Here is a 24287-nt window from a genome sequence, read left to right on the forward strand (position 1 = left end):
TATTAAGTAAGCTGCGAGTCCTCTTTGGAGGCACCTCAAGGACTTGCATATTGGCCTTCTAACAAAGCTTGCTTAGCTAGACTATCCGCGACTTGATTTTGTTCACTCGGAATGTATCGTAAAGTTCACTGATTTTCTTGAGATAAAATATTCTGAATTCGCCTAATCAAAGCGGAATTAGAAATCAGTGATGACCTTCTAAGAATGGCTTTAACTGCTTCCAAACTATCAGAAAGGATGATAACTCGATCATATCCTCCTTGTTGAACAAGATTGAGTCCGTCGAGAATGCCCAAAGCTTTGCATCGAAAACCGAATATTTACCGAGAAATCGATAAAATCCAACAATCTACTTTCCTTCTTTATCACAAACACTGCCCTACATTGCTCCATCAGTGTTGAGGAATACACGTTCCTCATTGTAATGAGTTTCAGAGAGATGATCGATACACTGAAATTGTTTAACGGTAGAATGGATAAAATGGACTGTTATGGTAACACAATCTCCTTCTTCTTGTCTTTTTTTTTTCTTTAATTTCCTAAAACGAAATTTTATCAAAACCCAACATAGAAAGAAACACGAGGAACAGCAGTTACGAAACCTTAAACACAAAGGGACAAAACCGTCATTTGCTATCCATTAAGCCGTTTGATTCTTTCTTCCCTGTTAATTTTTCTCTTTCTTCAAAAGGCTGCAATAAAACTAAATCGAATAGATACCTATTCTTTTTCCATTTCTATTTATTTGCTTAATAAATATTTATTTTTGGTTTACTATTTTTAATGGGTTTTTTTGTCCTTGGCCATCCTTTTTTTTTTTTTTTTCTATTCCACTTTGACATCCTTCTCAAATAGCACCAAATTCCCAGCGTAAAAAAGCAGCCAAAATCAGCTTAGATAGAGAAAAAGAAAAAATGAAAGGGAGAGTTGTAGCAGAGGAAGGTCACTTGGAAATGGGTTGAAACAGGAAAAAGCTGATTTTTTGTTCATTAACAGGTGCTTATGATCAAAACCCAGAAACCATTCTTTTAAAAGACAAAAAAATTATACTAAGCTTTTTAATTCTACTCTACGTTTCCTGTGTGCTGTATTTAATGGTTTTGTATATTAAAAACAATAATAGTAATCGATGGTTTTTGTTAGTCTTTATTTTTCTTTAGTTATGTAAGCTTTCTCAGGTAATTTAGCTGTTGAACTATGCTCAAGTTAATAAAATTTAACTAATTTCATGACGATCAGATGGTTTGTGATGTTCCCTATGTTATGCTTAAGTTTAAGCATTTTTTTTGGATTGATCAGATTCTACCTTACCTTTTCAAACCACCTGTTCTAATATGTGTTTTCTTGATTAGGTAACTTGTGGCTTTTGGATACAACAGTTACCGGTTACCAGGTTGCTCCTTGACATATTTGGACTGTTGGATTATATCAGGTTATCTTTCTGCCATTTCTGCTTGATCTTTTGGAGTTCCTGATCATGTTAAGTAATGCTTTTGCTTCATGTCAAACCTGAATTATTTGGTTTTCTGTTTGTTGGTTATCAGGAATAAGCACAAGGGCTGAGAGATTTCAAGACTTCATTTAATTTGTCAATATTAGAACTCGCTACTTTGCAGTCGAAAAAACTTGCTCCTGGCTGATCCATCACCTAGTTCTCACAATTGAGAATTCTAATCCGTGGCCAGAACCAGGAAGTGGTGTTGTTGAGGACTGAAGCCATGGCAACTGTGAAACGCGCGGATTCTAAAGGCATGTACTCATGGTGGTGGAACAGCCACATAAGCCGGAAAAATTCTAAATGGCTACAGGAGAATCTCACAGGTACCCTGATCGATGATCGTTGCCACTAGATTCAAAATAAATCATTACCATTCTTGCAATTATTTTATTGTTGTAAGAAGTAATGATGTGATAGAGCTATAAATAGTTGAGTGGAAACAGTTAAGTTAAAATGTGTATGGGAGCTTTGTTTAGAAGCTTGGTATGTTATGTGAGTCTGTATTAGGCCACAAGGTAAAGCGTATAATCATCTTTGCTTGGTGGCTTTCATTAATCAAATCAAGTTTGAAACATCTAAATTGATTAATTAAAGGGCAATGATATTGCACTTTCTCTGGTTTTATAATTTTGTGCAGTTTGCAGTATTGAAATATTCATTCTTTCTCCGTATGCCTGTTTTTGACCCGTTGAATATATTCTGCTTGAACAGATATGGATACGAAAGTCAAACAAATGATCAAGCTCATTGAAGAAGATGCTGATTCCTTTGCCAGGCGAGCAGAGATGTATTACAAGAAACGGCCAGAGTTAATGAAATTAGTTGAAGAGTTTTATCGAGCATACCGTGCATTGGCTGAAAGATATGATCATGCAACTGGGGTGCTTCGTCAGGCTCATCGGACCATGGCTGAAGTATTTCCGAACCAAGTTCCCATGGTGTTTGCAGATGACTCACCGGGAGGTTTTGCTCCAGAGGTTGATCCCTGTACACCTGAGATGACGCCACTTGTACGAGCATATTTGGAGCCTGATGAGCCGCAGAAGGATGCTGTGGGAATCTCTTCGCATGCTATCAAGAGGAATGTAGCATTCTCAGAAGAATCTGAATCTCCAATGAGCAGAAAGGGTCTGAAACATTTCAATGATGTATTAGGTTCCGAAGAATCTACAAATCATGTCAAGTTTGCGGAAGGAAGGGCTAGAAAAATCCTCAACTTTCATGATGTAGAGAAGAAAGAAAGAAGTCTGCAAGACGATGATGGTTCTGATCTCAGGGTTCGAGTCCCATCTGAGTCTGAACGTGTGAGTAAAGCTGAGATGGAGATTTTAACCTTGAAGAATGCTCTTGCGAGATTAGAAGCTGAAAAAGAAGCAGGCCTACTTGAGTACCAGCAGAGCTTGGATAGATTAACTAACCTAGAGAAAGAAGTCTCTCGTGCACAAGAGGATTCCAAGGGATTAAATGAACGAGCAAGTCAAGCTGAAGCTGAAGTCCAGACTTTGAAGGATGCCCTCACCAAATTACAGGCTGAAAGGGAAGCTAATCATGTTCAATACCAGCAGTGCTTGGAGAAGATAAATAATTTTGAGAATAGTATTTCTCATGCTCAAAAAGATGCTGGAGAACTGAATGAGCGAGCTAGTAAAGCCGAGACAGAAGCTCAAGCATTAAAGCAGGACCTTTCTAGAGTAGAAGCTGAAAAGGAGGATGCTCTTGCTAGATACAAGCAGTGTTCAGAGACAATAAGCGATCTAGAAGAAAAATTGTCAAATGCTCAAGAAAGTGCCAGAACAATGACTGAAAGAGCTGAGAAAGCTGAAAGTGAAGTTGAAACTTTAAAGCAAGTAGTTGTTGAGCTGACCAAAGATAAGGAAGCAGCTGCTCTTCAGTACCAGCAGTGCTTGGAGACAATATCTATCCTGGAAAACAGACTTCGATGTGCCCAGGAGGAGGCTCAAAGGCTCAAAAGTGAGATAGATGATGGGGCTGCAAAGTTAAAAGGTGCAGAAGAAAGGTGTAGTCTGTTGGAGAGAACCAATCAGAGTCTGCATACTGAGGTGGAGTCTTTGGTGCAGAAGACGGGGGATCAAAGCCAAGAACTAACGGAGAAGCACAAGGAGTTGGGGAGGCTTTGGGCCTCCATACAAGAGGAACGCCTGAGATTTATGGAGGCTGAAACAGCATTTCAAACTCTGCAGCATTTGCACTCTCAGTCTCAGGAAGAACTCAGATCTCTGGCCATGGAGCTTCAGAATAGGGCTCAAATTTTGCAGGACATTGAAACTCGTAATCAGAGTTTAGAGGATGAGCTACAAAGGGTCAAGGAGGAAAACACAGGGCTGAACAAACTCAGTTTAAGTTCAGCAATGTCCATACAAAATTTGCAAGATGAGATATTAAGCTTAAGGGAGACTATTGCAAAACTTGAAGCAGATGTTGAACTTAGAGTGGACCAAAGAAATGCAATTCAGCAAGAAATTTACTGTTTGAAAGAGGAGCTCAATGACTTAAACAAGAGACACCAGGATATGACAGGGCAGCTTCAGTCAGTTTGCTTAGATCCTGAAAACTTTGCATCATCTGTGAAGGAATTGTGGGATGAGAACACAGAGCTAAAAGATGTCTGCGAAAGAGAAAGAGATGAAAAACTGGCCCTCCTGGAGAAGTTGAAAATCATGGAGAAACTTATTGAGAAAAATGCCCTTTTAGAGAATTCACTCTCAGTTTTGAATGTTGAGCTAGAAGGTGTTCGGGGGAGAGTAAAGACATTAGAAGAATCTTGTCAATCGCTTTTGAGAGAGAAATCCACTCTTGCTGCTGAGAAGGACACACTCATTTCTCAGTTACAGACCGCAACTGAGAATATGGAGAAGCTTTCTGAGAAGAATAACTTTCTGGAGAATACCCTTTTTGATGCTAATGCTGAACTTGAAGGATTGAGGGAAAAAATAAGGAGCCTAGAAAACTCATTCTTGTTGCTTGGTGATGAGAAATCTGGCCTGATAACACAAAGAGAAGGTTTGATTTCTCAGTTGGATGTCAATCAGAAAAGGCTGGAAGATTTAGAGAAAAGATATATGGGACTAGAGGAAAAACATGTAGGTCTGGAGAAAGAGAGAGAATCAACACTTCGTGAAGTGGAAGAGCTACAAAAGTCACTAGAGGCTGAAATGCAGCAACATGCCAGTTTTGTGCAGTTGAGTAGAACCCGAGAAACTGCTATGGAATCACAGATCCATGTCCTACAAGGGGAAAGTCTGCTCAGGAAGAAAGAATATGAAGAAGAACTGGACAAGGCCATGAATGCTCAGGTAGACATTTTCATCTTGCAGAAATGTGCACAAGATCTGGAAGAGAAGAATATGTCCCTATTGCTTGAGCGTGGGAAACTCTTGGAAGCCTCCAAATTGTCAGAAAAACTTATCTCTGAATTGGAGCATGGCAATTGTGAAAAGCAGGTGGAGATCAAAGCCTTATTCGATCAAATTACCATACTGAGAATGGGGCTTTATCAGATGTCAAGGACTCTTGAGATTGATGATATCCATGGTTGTGATGATAAGATCAAACAAGACCAATTAGTTCTTGACTGTGTATTTGGCAGACTACAAGAGATGCAAAATTCACTTTTGAAGTCTCTGGATGAAAATCAGCGGTTCATAATTGAGAATTCAGTTCTTATTGCACTGCTTGGGCAACTGAAACTAGAGGCAGAAACTCTTGCTGCTGAGAAGAACTCAGTACGGCAGGAGTTGAAGGTTCAGTCTGTGCAGTTTTCGGAGCTGCTGATCAGAGCTGAAAAACTTGCGGATATGAATGAAGTACTGAGATCAAAAGTGGTAGAGGTAAACCAAAGAGAAGACGCTTTGCAGACTGAATTGATAAGTGTTCATGGGCAACTGTTAGCCTTGCAAAGGCAATATCAGACTTCACTGGAAGACAACTGCAAGGTGCTAGATGAGAAAAGATCTTTGATGAAGGAAGTTTGGGACTTGGGCAAGCGGAAACGTAATCTAGAAGATGAAAATCATGCTGTAATTTGTGAAGCAATATCTCAAAGTAACATTTCTCTTATTTTGAAGGATATTATTGCTGATAATTTTGAGGAAATAAAGTATCTAAATGACAATCTGGGTAAACTCAAATGTCTGAATAATGATCTTGAGGGAAAACTGAAGATGATGGAGAGGAAATTTGAAGATTTGCAAATGGAAAATTCAAATCTCAAGGATTCAATGAAAAAATTGGAGAATGAACTGGTTTCAGTTAGATCTGTTGGTGATCAACTAAATGATGAAGTTGCAAGGGGGAAGGATCTGTTGTGCCAGAGGGAGATTGCGCTATTGGAAGTAGAGAAAATGCTCAGTGCGAGTCAAGAGGAGACAGCCCAACTGCATAAAGTTTTGGAGGATCTGCAGACTAAATTTGAGGAGGTCAAGCTGATAGGAGAAGATCAAAAGAGGCAAATTCTGAAACTATCTGGGGACTATGATCATCAAATTAAGGAGACTGAAAGCATTAGTCAGGCTAATCAGAAACTTGAGGTTGAATTGTTGAAATTGAATGAGGAGCTTGAAGAAAACAAACACAGGGAGGAGGGTTTGAGCTTTGAACTACAGAAGGAAAGAATTAAAGTTGAAATTTGGGAAACTCAGGCTGCTGCATGGTTTGATGAGCTACAGACTTCAGCTATACGTGAAGTAATTTTTGAAGAGAAGGCTCATGAGCTCGGTAAGGAATGCAAATTCCTTGAAAGTACAAGAAATTCCAAAGCCATGGAGGTAGAAGAGCTGGAAAGAAGTGTTAGAAGCTTGGAATGTGAGAATGGAGGACTTAAAGCTCAGTTGGCAGCATATGTTCCTGCAATTGTTTCTCTCTTGGATAGCGTGACATCTTTGGGGAGCCGAACTCTTATGCATCCTAAACTTCCTACAGATTATAATGAAGAGGTAATATCTGTTTGATTGCATTTTAAATTTTATAAAGTGAAAGCAATATGGACCTCCTCATGCTATTTGGTTGAATATACAACTTATGTTCTAAGCTAACCACTTGTCTTTGAGCATGTAATGGTTTATTACACTAGCCAATTTTTGCCCTAATTCTCCAAGTTGGCACCAGAATATGTTTACCAGCTATATTTTTTGAAACTTCTTGTTCCTAAGGTGAAATTTATTTAGTATTTTTATTGAATTAATGTTTGGCACCGTTGTTTCTATGACCTTTTAGAGGCCATATTAGCAGTTAGCCTGTGACCATATAGAAAAATTCCTCTTCTTGTTTTCCCCCAACTATTTGTTTTCTTAATCTTTGTGTTAACTGGGATATGTGTGTTTCTGGGTTTGTTTTACTTGTGCAAGGCCTAGCTAGTTCTATTTAGATCTTAATAAGTTGGATGTAAATGGGACTTTGTCAGTAAGTTATCATCTATGTTAACAGTGCCATGGATCTTGAATGGCTATGAACTTTGAATCTTTGACTTACAATTGTCTTGTTTTCCAGGACCCCAATCTGGGGACTGAATTTCATGCTGAAAACTGTCAACCAACAAGTGAAGGTCAAATTGGCTTGGTTCCCAATGGCTTTTCCGACTTGCAGGGTATCCATATGAGAATTAAAGCTATTGAAAAAGCAGTTCTGGAAATGGAAAAGCTTGCAATGCTGGAGAACTTAAATCTCAATTCCAAACTAGAGACTGCAACAAGACAGATTGAGGAATTAAGATATGGAAGCAGCTCTAGTGGAGAAAGTGTTAGAGCAAAGAGGCACGTAAGTGCTAGACAAGAAGAGGAGGAACTTGGCAATGGGCTCAGTAACAATGTCAACATGCAGAGACCAACACCTGAAATATCTGAAGAAAATGAGATGATGACAAAAGACATTATACTTGATCAGGTATCTGAGTGCTCGTCTTATGGGTTAAGCAGGAGAGGAACTGCTGCAGAGGTTGATACTGAGACGCTTGAGTTGTGGGAAACTGCTGACCATGATGCTAATGCCGACCTGAAAGTCAGCAAGGCCCAGAAGATGGCCACTGCACCAACTGATTACCGACAGATTGGAACTGTGAAGACAGGCAAGGGCAGAACTCCCTCTACAGAATCTCTTGTGAAGGAGTTGGGTGTAGATAAAGAGAGCTCTAAGAGATTTGCAGAGTCCAACAATAATGGAAGCAAGAGGAAGAGTTTAGAAAGACTTGATTCTGATGTGCAAAAGTTGGCTAACCTTCAAATAACTGTGCAGGACCTTAAGAAGAAGGTAGAGATAATTGAGACAGGCAAAAAGGGGAAAGGAATTGAATATGGTACAGTTAAGGAGCAGCTAGAAGAAGCTGAAGAAGCCATCACGAAGCTATTTGATGTCAATCGCAAATTGATGACACACGTTGAAGATGGCTTCTGGTCGCTTGATGGGAAATCTGCACTAGAACCAGATGAGAATGGGAGCGTGACGAGACGAAGAGTATCAGAACAAGCAAGAAGAGCGTCCGAAAAGATTGGCCGGTTGCAGTTGGAGGTGCAGAAGATACAGTTTTTCTTACTGAATCTTGATGATAAAAAAGAAAGCAAAGCACAAACCAGAATAACTGAGCGTAGAAAAAGAGTTTTGTTGCGGGACTATCTATATGGTGGGGTAAAAAGTAGCCAGAAGAAGAAGAAATTGCCCTTCTGCGCATGCGTGCATCCCCCAACTAACGGAGATTGAGGCAATTGCTCATCATCAGCACATTTACATTTTCAGTAGTTACCAGTATTTTGACTTTAGTTGCATCGTGTCTATAAATCTGCCTTACTAGTTGTGTTTCACATATATACTTTCTTATACAGGCTTGCTTCTTTTAATTTAGAGATCCATTTCTGCTGTATATTAAAGGCAGGCAATATCTCTGATCTCATGGAAGAAGATGCACTTTTATAGCCTAAAAGTTCCCTTCTGTATATGTTTGTTTACTTTGGCATAAAATTTGGATTTCAATGGAAATGGTTTTCTTCAAGGTCAACAAATATTGTTTTCGTATGCTTTAATCTTTTGTGTACTGCACTAAGAGCTGTTTATTTAAGTGTTTCACTCTGAAGTGATGTTAGCTCACTTACAAGGAAATTTAGGAAACACCACGCTTGGAAATTGGAACTGTGGCCAAGTTGCTGCAATTGCTGTGCTCAAATTGGTACATGTCAGATGGGTTTGGTCTTATTTTATTATCCAAAGCAAGCATCAATGTTGCTACAAAATTACAGCAATTATACAAAATCAACGTCAAGTTTCCAAGCATTCACAAGTTTTAGATTTACTGTGTCATAAACAATGTTTGAAAAACCATAAAGATGCATGTTGACTTGATCAAGCAGCTGACTCTCTGATCCCTTGAGTTTGTTGTTTCTCCCCCTCCAAATTAAGTAGATGATGAAGTAAAGGGAAGAATGATGGATATGGCATATCTTTCCCATTAAGTTTGCTATGTATAAGCCCACTGTAGTTCCCTGCTCCTGTTAGCCACTTCTTGCTTATATGAAAGTTTTGTTTCGTTGTGTTGGGACTAACAAATCACCGTGGAACTACAATGGTCACCCAGCTAGTAGTAAAGTTACTACACATAGTGAGCTTTCCTACACATAGTGGGACCCAGTGGTCACCCAGCTAGTAGTAAGTTTACTACACATACTATAATGGTCACCCAGCTAGTACGAGGGCTAAGTGAACTTTCCTACACATAGTGGGACCCAAGACCAAACATTTTGCCATCTGGTTCTTTAAGTAATTGCAGCCAAGAAGTAGGTGACCCCATATCAACCTGTGCCATCTCTCAACATGCATCATATTGTCACTTGATTTGCTGCCAAAATGGTTCTAACCATTGCTTGAGTTGCGAAACTTGCTCAGAAAGCAAATTACTTAATTGTATTGTTGTCAACAGCATTGAGCATTCCTTTATGCTTTTTTTTTTCTTTTTGTTAAAAACCTTCATTGCCATGATATGTATCACTCTACAACTTGCATATACCTGGAAGAGGAAAAATAGCCCTTTCACTTCCAATTGAAGCATCTCTAAAAGCCTAACTTCACAATTGGGTTATTTCTTGTTGATTCAGCAATGCCTAACATCATACATTCTGATTCTCTAATGCAGAAGCGAGTACTAACCGGTACATACTTGGGCTTTAATTTAAAAGAAAATTTATGTTTCTGGTGCATAAAAAATCTATTAAGATTAGACATTGTTCCATGGTTGCGAGTCCTCATTGGTGGTGTCTGGTTTGCATGTATGAAGCTTGTAATTGCAGGCTTCAACAGCTTCTCCTACTGTCAAGTATATCCATTCTTTACCTATTGTCTCTATGAACTTCGATTTGTTCAGTTTGTTCATCACTTCAGCTCCAGGGTTGGCCAACACAAGCTACAGAAGTAGAATGATAAATTTTGTTAAGTTTGTCCATTAATTTTACACAATATTACAGTAAATTGTAGGAGGGAATACCTTGAGCCCCCTTCTATCAGTTATTTTCTTCACTTCTTCGAGCATGCTTATTCCACTGGTATCAATGTTACCAACAGCTGTGAAACCAAAAATGTAAACCCCCGTTAGATTAACTTTTTCTTTAACATTTGCAAATAGCATGCCACAGTTCTTGCTGGATCTATAAATCACTCACCACTCATATTAAATATAACATACTGTAAGCTAGTTTCCCCTGTAGATTTCAACTTGTCTTCCTCTTCATCAATCCACCTTGAGATCCTGATAGATCAGCAATCTCATGATAAGGGTAACTTCAATTTGATCAAATAATGATGTCTGATTATAACTTTGAAATTGATTTGGTACTCGTTTTGAGATAGTATTTAAGATATCAAATTCAAGTACCTTTCTCTTAAGTAGCTTGAATTAGCAAAGTAAATTGGAGCATCTATTTGAAGTATAAGAATCCCAGGAACATCGTTTGTAGTTGGATATTGCTCAACACTCCTATAGATGGTTGAATTCCGAAGGTTTCCAAGAACGAAGGTCCTCGGTCTCGCAACAAACAGCAGCAATCTCAGAACAGAGATAGCAACCTGCATTTTACACCAAAGGATTATTACAGAATTTTGTTGTTTGGATGAAGGAAATAAGTTCATTTCATTTGTGTTTTCGTAGATATATACCGCTATGACTAATCCGACCTCCACACTCGCGAAAACAACACCGGTATATGCACCCATACACACCACGAAATCGAATTTATCGACTTTCCAAAGATGAATTGCAGCCTCGTAATCAATGAGGCCAAGCATTGCAGAGATTATAATTGCAGACAACACTACGAGGGGAGTATAATGGAACAATGGTGTTAAGAACAGCAATGTGAACATAACTGCAATGGCCATTACAACGTTTGACATTGCTGTTTTACATCCCGCATTGAAGTTAACAGCTGATCGAGAGAATGGCCCTGAAAACATGTCAACACCAATGCCATAATTAGCAAATTAAAAGCAGAATGAACTTCAAAACTTATAAAAGAAAGGAAATGGGATTTACCAGTTGTGAGATAGCAAGAAAAGCAAGAACCAACAATGTTCATGGTCCCAATGGCTACCATTTCTTTGTTCCCATCAATGTTGTAGTGCTTGAACATTGCAAAACTTCTCCCCACTGCTATTCCTTCCTGTATTAACGATAACCAACAACTAGAATTAGTCCATGTTTTGTCGTTAAAGTAATGAAAACGAAAATGTGTAACATTTAAAGAAGAGATAAAAGTTATAGGTCAGAAGGTTAGCTTACAGCAAGAGCAATGATGCCAGTGATCATGCCAGTCTTCACAGCTGTTGTCAAATAGGGAGAGGTAAATACGAAATCCCCAAAAGAAGGTGGATTCAACCCTTTCTTCAAGTTTCCAATCTGTCATTGTCACATCAACAAGGTTGCAACAAAGTCACAACTCTTCATCTTTCACCAAATAAAAAAGAACTAAATTGTATGGTACGAAATAGACAAGTATAATTTTTGTAGTTGATCATAAAAATGTTACATTTTCCACTTCCTTTTGTACTTTCTTTTAAGACAAGAAATATAGAGAATTTTGATCATATAATTTAACCAAAACAGCAAGAAACAACAGGAAATCAATTGATGGAACGCAGCAAAATTCATTTAATATATAACTTTACTTGTTCTGGTGGTCCAGTATGTTGGTTCTTATTGGACTGTTTTGTTGCAGTTCATTGTGGTAATTATTTTTTTATTGGAAGTTTCGTAACATAAAATTATATATTACAAATTCTAATGACCCTTTTCGTCTGCAAAAGCTACATCATTAAAAGTAGACAGATCCATAGTTTAAAAGTGAAATAAGAGAAAAGGGTCGTGTAATGAATCGTTTAAATATAAAAGAATAAGAAAAAGACAAAAGGCGGCTTACCACATCAACACCGTGTTTTTCAGCATGGGTCAAGTAAACGAGTAGACTTCCAAGAATGACCGTTGTCAAAGGTGCCATTGCTGATATCCAGAAGAATTTGGGTCGTCTTTTACTCTGCTTGTCATCCACCAATATATATTATAAGATTTCTTCATACAAAAAGGCTAATTAAACATATCCATCCCTCTCGGAGGGAGCTGCTTTAGATGCTAAAAGTTACACCACTCAACAACCCCTATAAATCATAAGATTTACTTACGAAGTATCTGCTGAGGAGGAGGAAGAAAAGGAAAACAGCGCCCAGCACACCACTCTCCCATCTCCACTGTATAGATATTACAAATTACGGCTGTCAGTCAGACAATCATATTTTTACCAAATAAAACTACCGCATGCAAACCATCTGTCATAATAGTTAGCACATAAAAAATAATTTGTTTATAATTAATTCTATATAGCTGTGACCCATACCATATATTATATCATATAATAAAACTTTTAGTTCAGATTTATAGAAAAAATACTATATAATAAAAATATTAATTTTTATAAACACAATTCATATAGGTTTCTAATGATATATCCGAACTTTGGATTTAAGGAAAATGTTATATACGCATATTTCCATACGAATAAATTATAAAACAGGCCTTTTAAAAAAAAAAATTGTTTCTTCAATTTCATTTCTATATGGAATGAAATTATAAAAGATATCTAGAGAAATAAAAATAAAAGTTGACCTCATGAATCTGGGAAAACACAGAGCGCAAGACGGAGATAATATCAGTAGATTGGGTGAAGTGTTGAAGTCCTAGAATTCCCTTTAGCTGTTGCAATATCACTACGGTGGCTGCTCCTCCCATGAACCCTACTATCGTCGCATGTGAAAGGAAATCGACTATAAACCCTACCCTGCAAAAAACACCACAAAAAATTTTAAGTAAATTTTAGAATTTACCATGAAGAAATAGAATATCAGCTAATTTAATTATTATTTCTACCATGTATTTTCTTTTTTTTTTAGGCTTTTTAAGTTGTATCAAACAATAAATGACAATTGCCATTGTGAAAACAATGGTTCAATCGTATTCTGTGTAGATTCTCTATGACATATATAGCAATAATTCCTTAATTTTTTTAAAATTCTTACTGGACATGAAATTTTTTAGAAAATACATATCCAGCCAGCCAGCAGCAGAGGACAATAATTCCAGCAGCGAGAAGACAAAGTACGTATGTCGTGCTGTAATCCCTTCTGTTTTTTTGTCAAATTTAAGACGCTATAACAAAAAATGCCGCCTTTCTAGATCTTGTTTTTAACCCATATTGGCATATACTTTACTTATATTTTAAGTGTAATTTTCATTATATTATTAACCAATGTCCTCCAAAACGGGAAACAAGAGAGTAAGTGGGTGGCTGAATTAATGTACCTTAAGAGGCCTAAGGAAGCTTGCAGAAGGCCGGCGAAAAAAGTTGCTGTGAAAGCAAGGTGAAGATAAAGCGTAGGATTCTCAGTAGCGTTTACTTCGTCCCCCAACATAGAACCTATGAGAAGTGATGCAACTGCAACAGTCCCTACTGCCAAATCTCTTGAACTTCCCATCATCGCATAAATCAGTGGTGGAATAAAGCTTGAATCTTTATTTTTCCCACCGAAGAAAAAGTTGATCAGTAAATTACTATTCACGAGTCAACCCACTGAAACAAAAGAGTTGTGTGTAGTAATCTATTTAGGTTTTTAATATTTAGGAACTTACATAGGCCGAGTATAGGCGGCAAGTTAGCTAGCTTTGCATAGCTAATACCCTGAGGGATAGCAAGACTGGCTATGGTGATCCCCGAAATGAGGTCAGATTTCAAGAACTGGAAGGTGTAACGAGGACCCCATTCAAGAATGGGCAAGAAATATTGCAGTCCCAGAAAAAACTTCCGAGAGGGTGTTTTGTTCTTGAATTGTCGAAGAGGGTCATCTGGGAAAAACGTCTCCTTGAGAGAGTTTTTGAATGACTTGAAGAATGGTTGTGGCGGAGGAACCGCCACTGGGTGAGCACATTGACGGTACTCATTGGTGGAAGGGTACAGATAATCAGCGTTGCCCATCAAAGTATATGCTGTTATTAATTGAGTTTAGCAGCAGAGATATATGTGTGTGTGTGTGTGTGTGTGTGTGTGTGTGTGTGGAGGAGATTGAATAGAAGAAAGAAGATGGAAAGAGGAAGGGAGAGTAAGTGCTGGGGGGATGTGAAATGGGATACCTTAGGTGGATGTATTTATAGAAGGGGCAATGATGCAAGAAGAGGATTCATTGGATTCAGTAGGGTGAGTGGGTTAAGGGGCCCGCCTGAATGTTAAGTCCCTCTCTCCTTCACCAAGCATTCAAAGTTTATTATATTTTAATAATAAAAAATATTGGGGTTGGCCACCTCGTGCAGATTTTTTGTGTTAAGGGGGAGGTCTGTTCAGCCAGCTAAAGATGGAATGGAGAGCAAAATCCTGGAAGTTCACGTTTATTTTAGTTTCCAAATTTCTACTTTGGAAGGAAGACTACGTTAACGGCGACGCCATGGTACGTGTTAACCTTTCATTGCAAATCTACCTAAACAAGTCTGCGCTTGCCACGTAGAAAAATTGCAGTTAATTTCTGGTGATTCTGTCTTACGAACCTACCTTATATAGAAACTAAATATCTATGCTAATATTTAACTATGCGAGTGAATTAATGTTATTAACCCAGTTAAATATTTTTTTATAAAATAATATTATATATTTTAAATAAATTATATATGTAACACCCTAAATCTCGTCAGGAAGATTCGACCCGAATCCGACGTGCCATATTAATAATTAAAGTGACTCTATGTTAATTTCAAACCTAACCTCCAAGACACTACTTATACATAGCATGCAAACATAGTGTTACTCTTTAACAAAGCAGCGAAAAACCACATATTCATAAAACACAAGGGTTCACATGCAAAATAAATCAGAGTTCACTATTATGCAATACAATAATTCCAACACTTAAAAAATATTTATAGATTCACATCACACTTAAAGGCTTCGCATCACAATTAGACATAGCTCGCATGCCTTATCATCACAAGAGATTGCAAACCAACACACAAATATAAGTTCGCACAAAATTACATGAGTTCGCAGGATTTGATAAATTGCATACAGTAATTTTGAATATTAAGTTCACAAAATATTAATAGTTAACTTAACACCTAAATAGCTCATACATCATAGCTTCACTAAATAACATGCTTCACAAAAAAAAAGGAGAAACATGCATGCAAAAAAGTATCATATTTAAACAAGGTTCGCATAAATTTATGGGTTCACTGTAACAGTCCGGTTTAGGCCCTAGTCGGAATAGTAGTTTCAGGACCACAAATCTGAGTCCGAAAAATATTTTAATATTATTTTCTATGTCTGTGATATATGAATTTGTATTTGTGAAATTTCTGTGATTTAATTTGTCTGTTTCTGTGCTCGATTTTACAAAAAAGATTTAATCGCATAAAAGGTAAAATTAGCATGCTACATTTTAATGTATGTTTTTGAAATGGCTTTGGACTAATAAGTCCTTATGTAGTTAATTGACCATGTAATGTATTAAATGACCTTGTTAGACATTAGTAAATAGTTTATTAATGTTTAAAAGACAAGGGTAAAATAGTAAAAAGGTATATTAAGTTAATATATATAAAACAAAACATGAAAATGGCCATAAACACATTGTTTTTACCAAAAATCAAAGGAAAAAGAAAGAAAAAGGGCTTCCTAGGGTTCGGCTCTTATTCACCTTGATTAAGATACAAATTTTTGTTTGTTTTTGATAATTTCTACGTTTCTATGATCGTTGCTTTGTGTTCTTCAAAGCCCATGTTTGAATTTCTATTTCTGTTAAAGATTTCATGAAATTCCATTGTTGATATCATGAGTTTTGTAATGTTCTTGGATGAATTATGAAGGTTTAGTAGATGATTTATAAGCTTTGTACTTGAATTTTTTATGAAATAGAACTATTTGGGCTAATTTGTGAAAATAAGGTTTTGAAGGACTAAATTTTGTATTAAATGTGTTATTTGGGCTTGTATGGAAGCCATGTATATTTGGCCAAGCTATAATATTGATGAATTATGCATATTTGTGATTTTGTGAAAAATGAACTAAATTGTCAAAGTGTGAAAATATAAGGGCTAAAATGTAAAGTGCCCTAAATATGTGTTCATGGATTATTTTGAATGAAATGAATGATTGAATGGTTTAATTTGAATTGTATTAGATCAAGAACAAAGAAAATCGGACTTAGATCGGGGGAAGTCCAAAATAGTTGAATAGACGATTCATTTTATCAGAAATCCGTACGAGGTAAGTCAAATTACAATTACGTGTTAAATTGACTAAATTCTGCGCATATAAAATATAATCTGTATTGGATGGCTTTGAGAGCCTGATGAATGAACTCTGAGTAAATTTTGATAATATGTTAGTATCTGAAAAGTATCTGTATGCTTCTAAAGGAACGCTGACTTCGATCTAAAATATCGTGTAAGACCGTGTCTGGGACACAGGCCTCGATTTGATATTTACGTGTAAGACCATGTCTGGGACATTGACATTGTATTTGATTTCGAGTAAGACCTTGTCTGGGACAGAGGCATCGATATTGAATTACATGTAAGACCACGTCTGAGACGTAGGCATTGTACTCCATTATGAGTATTTGTATCACTTCTGAACCATCTGATGGTAGAGTACAAGATATGAGAATGTATATATATATATGAAATGTATAATCTTTACAGGTACGTTTGTATCGTACTGAATTTCTGAATAGAGAAGACTCTATTGCTATGAATTGACTATGAATTCTTGCTATTGACTTCCATTTATATGCTTTAATAGTTAGAATAATTGTATTTGGCTTACTAAGCTCTTTGTAGCTTACTCTGTGTGATTACTGTCTGTTTTACAGTTATCGTAGCTACTGAAGGCTTGGGGATAGTCGAGGATCGTCACCACACTATTGATCTCAGTTTGGTACTTTTGAAAGTATAAATACTTTTAAGTATGGCATGTATAGGCTAGAATATCCATGTATTAAGTTTTGAATTGTTTATACGTTAAGCAATGAGAGTTGGCTAGAAAATGGTATGTTTGTGTTAAGATTTGGTATGGTTTTGAATGGGTTGTTGAATGATGATGATATAGTTGTAATGAAGCATGTTTGGAGCATGAAATTGGCTGAAAATTTGTTGTATGAATGTTGCTTAGCATTACTTGTAGGTTTGGCCCAAAGAGAAGTGGCAAATTGGCTTAAACCAAACCTGCATTGTGCCGCACGGTCAAAGGACACTGGCGTACCTTGTGGCTGTGTAAGAAAAATAGTATTCACCTAAAAATCACACGGCCTTGACACGAGCGTGTCATATGGCCGTGGGCTAAAGTCAGTAGCTAGCTAAGTATCACACAACCATAGTACACGGGCGTGCCTATTGGCCGTGTGAAAAAGTCAGTATAAGACCTATTTTTGGCACGGCTGGTTCACATGGGCGTGTCTAGTGCCCGTGTGTGACACACGGCCTAGTCACACGGACTTGTGGATTTGACAGTTTTGAAATATTTGATTAAGTTCAGAAAATTCTAAATAGGTTCGGTTTAGTTCCGACCTTTCCGTAAATGTATGTTTTAGGTCTCGTAGACTATATTTGGAGATGATTGCTTATGAAATGATGTTAAATAATATCTGTGATATTGAATTGGTCTGAAATGTTCTGTCTGTCTGGTAATGCCTCGTAACCCTAATCCGATGCCGGTTACGGGTTAGGGGTGTTACATTCACACACATGTAAGGGTTCGCAAAGTTAAGGGTAAACAAGTTATTGTGATGAACATACCTAGGGTTTCGCATATCATAAAATTATTGCAACAGGGGCATGCTAGCCATTATAGTTTGCAATATCCAATAGTTCGCATGTAAATAATACTACACCACAAGGGTACGCAAGTAATTTACATGCATGGATTGTGAAGTAACAAAATAAACATAAATGAAAAATATTGATTTATTAATTATAAAACAGAAGGAAAAATCCATAACATGTTTTACAGAAATAGAGTAAACTTAATAGCATATCATATTGTACTTTTATACCAAGAAAATAATTCAAAAATTAACTAACAATGTAATTTATTGTTTTAAACAGCATAAAAAAAAAGCCCATCGCCCATCTTTATGGTTCGTCTATATCAGTCAGGTGTCTCACCAGATCATCGATCTCGTTTATGTTATCCGCGATCTACTTACCTAAGAAGTAAGAGAGGAGTGGATAAGTTCAGAGAGAACTCAGTGCATAATCGGAAACCATTAGATCATGCCTTAAAGCAATATTTGAAAACAATAGAAAACTTTAGTTTGAACATGTTTCGCGTGCTGGGTTTGCAGGTGAGAATGCGAGACCCAGCTCGCATCTGAAAACATATTTTGTAAAAATAGTTTAAAAACAATGCTTACAAATCCTTTCTTCTAAAAACATACTTTACAAAAGAGACTCGCATTAAAATCTTGTGAGGCCATATTGTTTTTCAAAAACAAAACTGAATCTGAGTTTAAAATAAAGTCGCGAGACCAACTTACACATAACATAATTCATGAATAGAGTTGGTCTTAGGTCACACAACTGGTTCGTCAAACAGAAGACATGTCTCGTTGAATAAGTTATATCCAACCTAGCTCACAAAGAGCATGTACAATGAGACATATCACAAAACTCACAAAAGCCCATGCTCTCGAGGAGCACACAGAGTGAGGCTTACAAAAGCTCATGCTCCCAAAGGAGCACACAAAGTGAGACTTATTTATGGGTGAATACTCACACTATTGGTATACCAATTAGGAGGCTCACTAAGGAGCTCACAAAATAGAAAGCTTGCACCGAGCGAACTTAGCAAAGAGCTCGCATAAAGCAGAGCTAAAACATTTGCTTATAAAATCTCGCACGTTAAGTGCCTTTAAAAAGACACAGCTTAAAATCGTTCTTTCAAAACATTCTTATTATCAAAAGCTATAGAAACTCGCATAAAAATGTGTTTTAAAATCATCTTTTTAAAATCATAATTTTGAAAATAGAGTTCGTAACTTAAAAATAGAGTATCAATGGTCTTCTAGAAAACTTACCTTTGAAACTTGTTTTTCGAAAATAGAGTTCTTTTTAGATAATCATAACAAAATATCATAACCTGAAGATAATTGAAATAATCTCAGACCACTCACCGAAAACGAAGAACTTAAACGGTTTTGGCTTTGCCTTTAACTTTGTTAGAAGATGGTCAGACTAGTTTGCAACGAACAAACATATTACTAACAGAACATTCAAAATCCACACATGCATGCGAACCTAGCTCTAAATACAATCAACCCTAACAAGACAAGGACCTACCCGGATTGCTACGAGCAGAATGTTCAGAATAGAGGCTTGACAACAGAATATTCAGTGAAGATTTTCACCGAATCAAGGGTCTTATTTATAGACCTAAGAGTCCTAGATATCTTTAGATACTTTATCTGATTTAGGAAATGCGTTACTTGCACGTAAAGTATTCCTTGTTACACAAAATCAATTTTTTCCTAACTTGAGTCTGATTGTATCTTTGATAGGCGAATCCAGTTTGCCACACAAATTGGCGAACCCAGCTTGTCAAACAAACTGGTGAACCCCTAGCTTGCCAACATATTAGCGAACTTGCCTCGTAGTGAGACTAGCAAACCCCTTACCACTTTTTTTGGCATACCCTGCTGCTCAGCGAACACCCTTGTTGAAACTTCCTTAGCAAACACCTAGCTTGCTTGAATCTTAACAAACCCCTAGTTCACCCAACTGATTGATGATCCCAGTTTATCGAAACACTAGTGAACCTTCACTTCGCATGGCCAAAACTTTCGGCCCCGATCTTGGGATGTGATAATATAATTGCAAGAGTTTTTATATTTTTTTCTTTTTTAATAAAAATCAATAAAAAAGTTGTGGATATTAAGGTTTGAAGTTTGAATCCACTAGCATAATATTTTTTTAAGCACTTCATGTTTTATTTTGATATTTTGATATATAAAAGACCCACATTATTTATATATATATATATATATATATATATATATATATATATATATTGGTTCATACATTGTTTATATATATTGATAATGTCGTTAATTGAGTTAGTGTCACAAGTCAATTCCATACCAATTTAAAAATAATGACAATATCATGATAAACAATTGAAATACATTTAATATTCTTAATTTCATGTATTTACCTATCTAAATTTCCTTTTATTTACCATTTAATTTTTTAATTTTTATTTCATATATATTATATGTATTGTTATTCTTATTATTTCCAAACCTTACATTTCACTATTATTTTAAACTCAAACCTACATTCTAAGTAAAGATAAGATGTTAAAGATTAAGATGTTTTAGGTTCAAACCTCATCATATGGTTATTTTCTATAATTTTATAGAAAATAGAAAAAGGTAAAAATACTCTCATTGTAATATTTCTTATTCTGTAAACGAAATGTGTTTTGGGTAAATTTGCAACTGAGTTGAGATTCAATTGATGGGTGACACCAACTTGGTCAAATACTTAAATAACAACAACAACAAGAACTAAGTTATGGCACACCCGCTATATGAGTGAAAATATTTATGTAACAAATTTATAAAAGAATTATATAAAAATAAAATATAGTTTTAGTTGAAATGATAAAGTTGAACCGGTATAAATCAAAATGTTTGGGTTCAAATATTGTGATTTTCATTACTTGTGTACTTTCTAGATTTATTGAAGTATAAAAATATACAAATATCCTCAAAATATTATTTGTTGCTTCGTAAAAGGAATGAGATTTTGATAATTTCATAACTGAGTTGGAACTCAGTTGATGGGTAAAATCAACTCAGTTAAACTCTTAATAATAACTAAATTATGGCAAACCCATAATATAGGTAAGAAAAAATCTCTTTATAAAAAAATTACATTAAAACCATGTGTGGTCTTGGTTGCAATGGCTAAACTAAAAGGTTAACTCGTTTCTCAAGTTAGCTCCAACGATTATATTATTATAGATAATTATGAGATACAATCCGTCCGAATAGGATAAGAGAATTCCTACTATTATTTAGTATTTTACTACTCTCTTTTTTCTTAATTGAAGAAATAATTGGAAAACAAAATAGCAAGTATAAAAATGAGTAATAACCCAAAGTGGAAACTGGTACGATTCAATTCAATATTTTGTTTGTTCGGGTTTGATTGTGTCATAGCTCTATAATTAATTCGAATTAGGTTTATCGTTGGTTGAACTGCATTGTTGATATTGACCCCAAAAAAGAAACGGTAGGTACAACTAGTCTATAAACAGCCAACCATCAGCACTGTAAAAATTGGATAGGTTTAATCCATGGTCATTAGGTCCTCCTAAAAAGATCTACTAAATTCATCGAGTTGTTCCAAAGAATCAAAATGGTCAATTATTAATGGAATTCTTTATTGGCTCTCTGCAAAATACTCGTTTGGATGAGGGCTTCCAAACACATCATAAGCTAAACATGTGCTGACGAATAACCAACCCGCGATGAATAGGGAAGGTATAGTAATACTTAATATTTATTACTTTTTATATAGAAAGATATTTTTGTATTTTTAAATTAAATTAGTCTCCGATTGACTCGTGGCACTAACTCAATTAAAAACTTAATATAAGTACGAGATAAAGATAGAGATACAAATATGAGAGCGAAAATGATAAATGAAATGAAAAAGAATAACAAATATTTATATTATTAAAATATTCATATTTATTTATTTATAATTTGAACCATATATTTATTATTAAAATATTAATTATATAAACAATATATCTAAATACATATATATTTATATATGTGTTTATAATATTCAAAACTGTAATATTTGAAATTAATATTTTAAAAACTTTAACCAATCATGTCATTTAACCAAATAAAATAGAGAGCCAAATTTTAATGAAAAATTAAAGATACATCACATGATTTAATTGATCAGTTTTTTTGGACGAGAATTAAGTTTGGAGTAAATATCATAAGGAAAAAATACTTTAGGTATAAAAGTCACAAAAAAAAAAAACTATAATAAGAAAACAATGTACTTTAAAAATTAAAACGTGGTCCATAAAAAAAAAATCGTGAATTTAAACATTTAAAAAAGGCAAACATTTGCTTGATCCAATTTGTGTTCGTATATGTAATTTTGTTCAAAAACATAACACTACATCTAACTTGGATTGTTTTGGGCGTCTGATTAATGTATTTAACTAAAAATTGAATCCTTCTAGATGCTTTTATCTTTCAAAAGTTAATTTATTTCTTACAAGTCTTTAATCCTTTTGCTGCAATTTTTTTTGGTTCTAGCGTCTCGCATGCAATAAAACTCCAATATAAGAAATTATGAATTCAGTCTTATTCTTAAAAAATAAAAATCGATTGTATCTTAATTTAATTTGTATAAATATTATTATTAATACATAAAACATAAAATTAAATATGCTAAAATATATTATCCTTTTATTTATAAATTAAAAAATTATAAATAATTTTAAACATTATATTAATATATATAATCAAAATGCATAATTCACCCGCTTGGATGGTGTCAAATTAGCCAAAATATTTTGTCACAGTGCTCAAAGTTGATGGCTGACATGACATACAACAACGTCGGTAATAGATAGCCCAGGTATTTTATTTTGTGTAAACTTAAAAAAGAGTCCAAACCCAACACAAATTTGAATTGTTTGACCTTAGCCTCTTGTAATTTTAGGGTTAATCCAAAAGTGACGTTCGCATTATTAGGTGTGCACGTTGTCATTTGATCTACAATTATTGCTTATTAATGTGAATGGCTCCTTTTTTTAGATACTATAACATTGACCAAAACTAATACCAAATTCTAATCTCGAACAAGTTTCCTCTTTTTCCATTATTTCAAGGACGAAAACAATGTATGTTTATATTTTGTCAACCCGACTTAAGTTGCAGAGACACAAATACTAACAACAACATGTGTGTGTGGATGTTTTTGTTTGTTTATAGTAACAACATGCATTCAATTGTAATTGAGTCAAACTTCAAAAGTTAGTTCAATTGAGTAATGTTGTTAAACTTTATTATTGAATTGTTGACTTCAAATTTAATAATTTAACAATTTATATGAAATAATAAAAAACTAATAATTCAATTAATTTATATATAATAAGAAATTAATAATTTTATGTTTATATATTATATATATAAATAATTATATTTATCTAATATAAAATAATTTGGTATATTTATTTTTTTAAATACATATAATTGAATTAAAATTAAAATATCAGATATTTATTTGAACTATAATAAAAGTTTTATAAATATAATTACACCAAATTAAAATTTATATAATAAATTATACATAAATTAAAATTAATATATAATTTTAAAAATTTTCTCTAAATTAAATTAATTCTTTATAATAAAAAAAAGAGATTAACAACATACATTAAATGCATGGTGGAGGGCACTTGACTGTTGACGCTGCTGCACACTGGCGGTTGCTTTGCTATCCGGCCTAATGAAATGGAATCGAGGGTCATAACCCTAGAAGTCTCCCACGTGTCAACATCACGATTGCAGTGACACCACCTAAACTTGCATTGACATTAGGGAGATAAAATCTTAAATCACCCCTTGAATTTTGAATTTTGTCTTACCTTTTTCCAATAATAAACGCCAATAAATTTTTTGGTGACCATTTTACTCATTTCTTATTTTATTTATGAAAATCAGTCACTTTATTTATTATTATTTACAAAATGAGTCGAAAACATTAAAACGCGTCTACGTAGAAGTGTTTTAAGGAGAAATTCTAGCAAAACGCATTTATAAAGGAGTGCTTTTGCCATGTCAGTAAAAAACGCGCTGATGTAGATGCGCTTTGCTAACATGGCAAAAGCGCTCCCTCAGGGACGTGTTTTAGCCCGTGTTTTTTTAGGGTTAGGGCTATTTGTATGTTTAGTGCCTAGGATTTATGGGTTTAGGGTTTTATTGATTTAGGGTTAGTATTTTGTTAAAATAATTTTGAAATTTATTTGTTTAGGGTTTAGGAATTTTAAAAAATAAATCAAGGTTTAAAATTTTAATAAAATTAATTAAGTTAGGTTTTAGGGGTTTAAAGTAAATTAATTAAATTAGGGTTTAAGGTTTTTTAAAAATAATTTTGTGTTTTGCTTTTAGGGTTTTTGTAAGAGGGTTTAGGGTTGAGTCTTGAAAAAATTATATTGACAAGAAAGATTTTTTT

General features: G+C 34.9%; 2 protein-coding genes across 3 annotated transcripts; one reads left to right on the forward strand and one right to left on the reverse strand.

Moving 5' to 3' along the window:
* Positions 1-656: 656 nt before the first annotated feature.
* Positions 657-8505, forward strand: LOC108471470 (protein NETWORKED 1D-like). The gene is made up of 5 exons (XM_017773086.2): positions 657-996; positions 1353-1432; positions 1545-1821; positions 2210-6450; positions 7004-8505. Exons 3-5 carry the CDS (start codon positions 1719-1721, stop codon positions 8204-8206), a joined length of 5547 nt encoding a protein of 1848 aa, XP_017628575.2. The 5' UTR covers positions 657-996; positions 1353-1432; positions 1545-1718; the 3' UTR covers positions 8207-8505.
* A 1055-nt stretch (positions 8506-9560) lies between these two features.
* LOC108473340 (sulfate transporter 3.1-like) lies at positions 9561-14302 on the reverse strand. 2 transcript variants are annotated; one of them, XM_017774834.2, is made up of 12 exons: positions 13665-14301; positions 13338-13545; positions 12645-12816; positions 12164-12229; positions 11905-12018; positions 11268-11384; positions 11022-11148; positions 10646-10932; positions 10365-10555; positions 10153-10238; positions 9978-10054; positions 9561-9896 (listed from the first exon to the last, which is right to left on the reverse strand). In XM_017774834.2, exons 1-12 carry the CDS (start codon positions 14005-14007, stop codon positions 9711-9713), a joined length of 1974 nt encoding a protein of 657 aa, XP_017630323.1. In that variant the 5' UTR covers positions 14008-14301; the 3' UTR covers positions 9561-9710. The 2 variants fall into 2 exon arrangements, with proteins under 2 accessions (XP_017630323.1, XP_052878033.1); XM_053022073.1 differs by having other exon boundaries at positions 10365-10932; positions 13665-14302.
* Positions 14303-24287: the final 9985 nt, after the last annotated feature.

This window comes from Gossypium arboreum, chromosome 11 (genome assembly GCF_025698485.1).
Source record: "Gossypium arboreum isolate Shixiya-1 chromosome 11, ASM2569848v2, whole genome shotgun sequence".
Classification (NCBI taxonomy): domain Eukaryota; kingdom Viridiplantae; phylum Streptophyta; class Magnoliopsida; order Malvales; family Malvaceae; genus Gossypium; species Gossypium arboreum.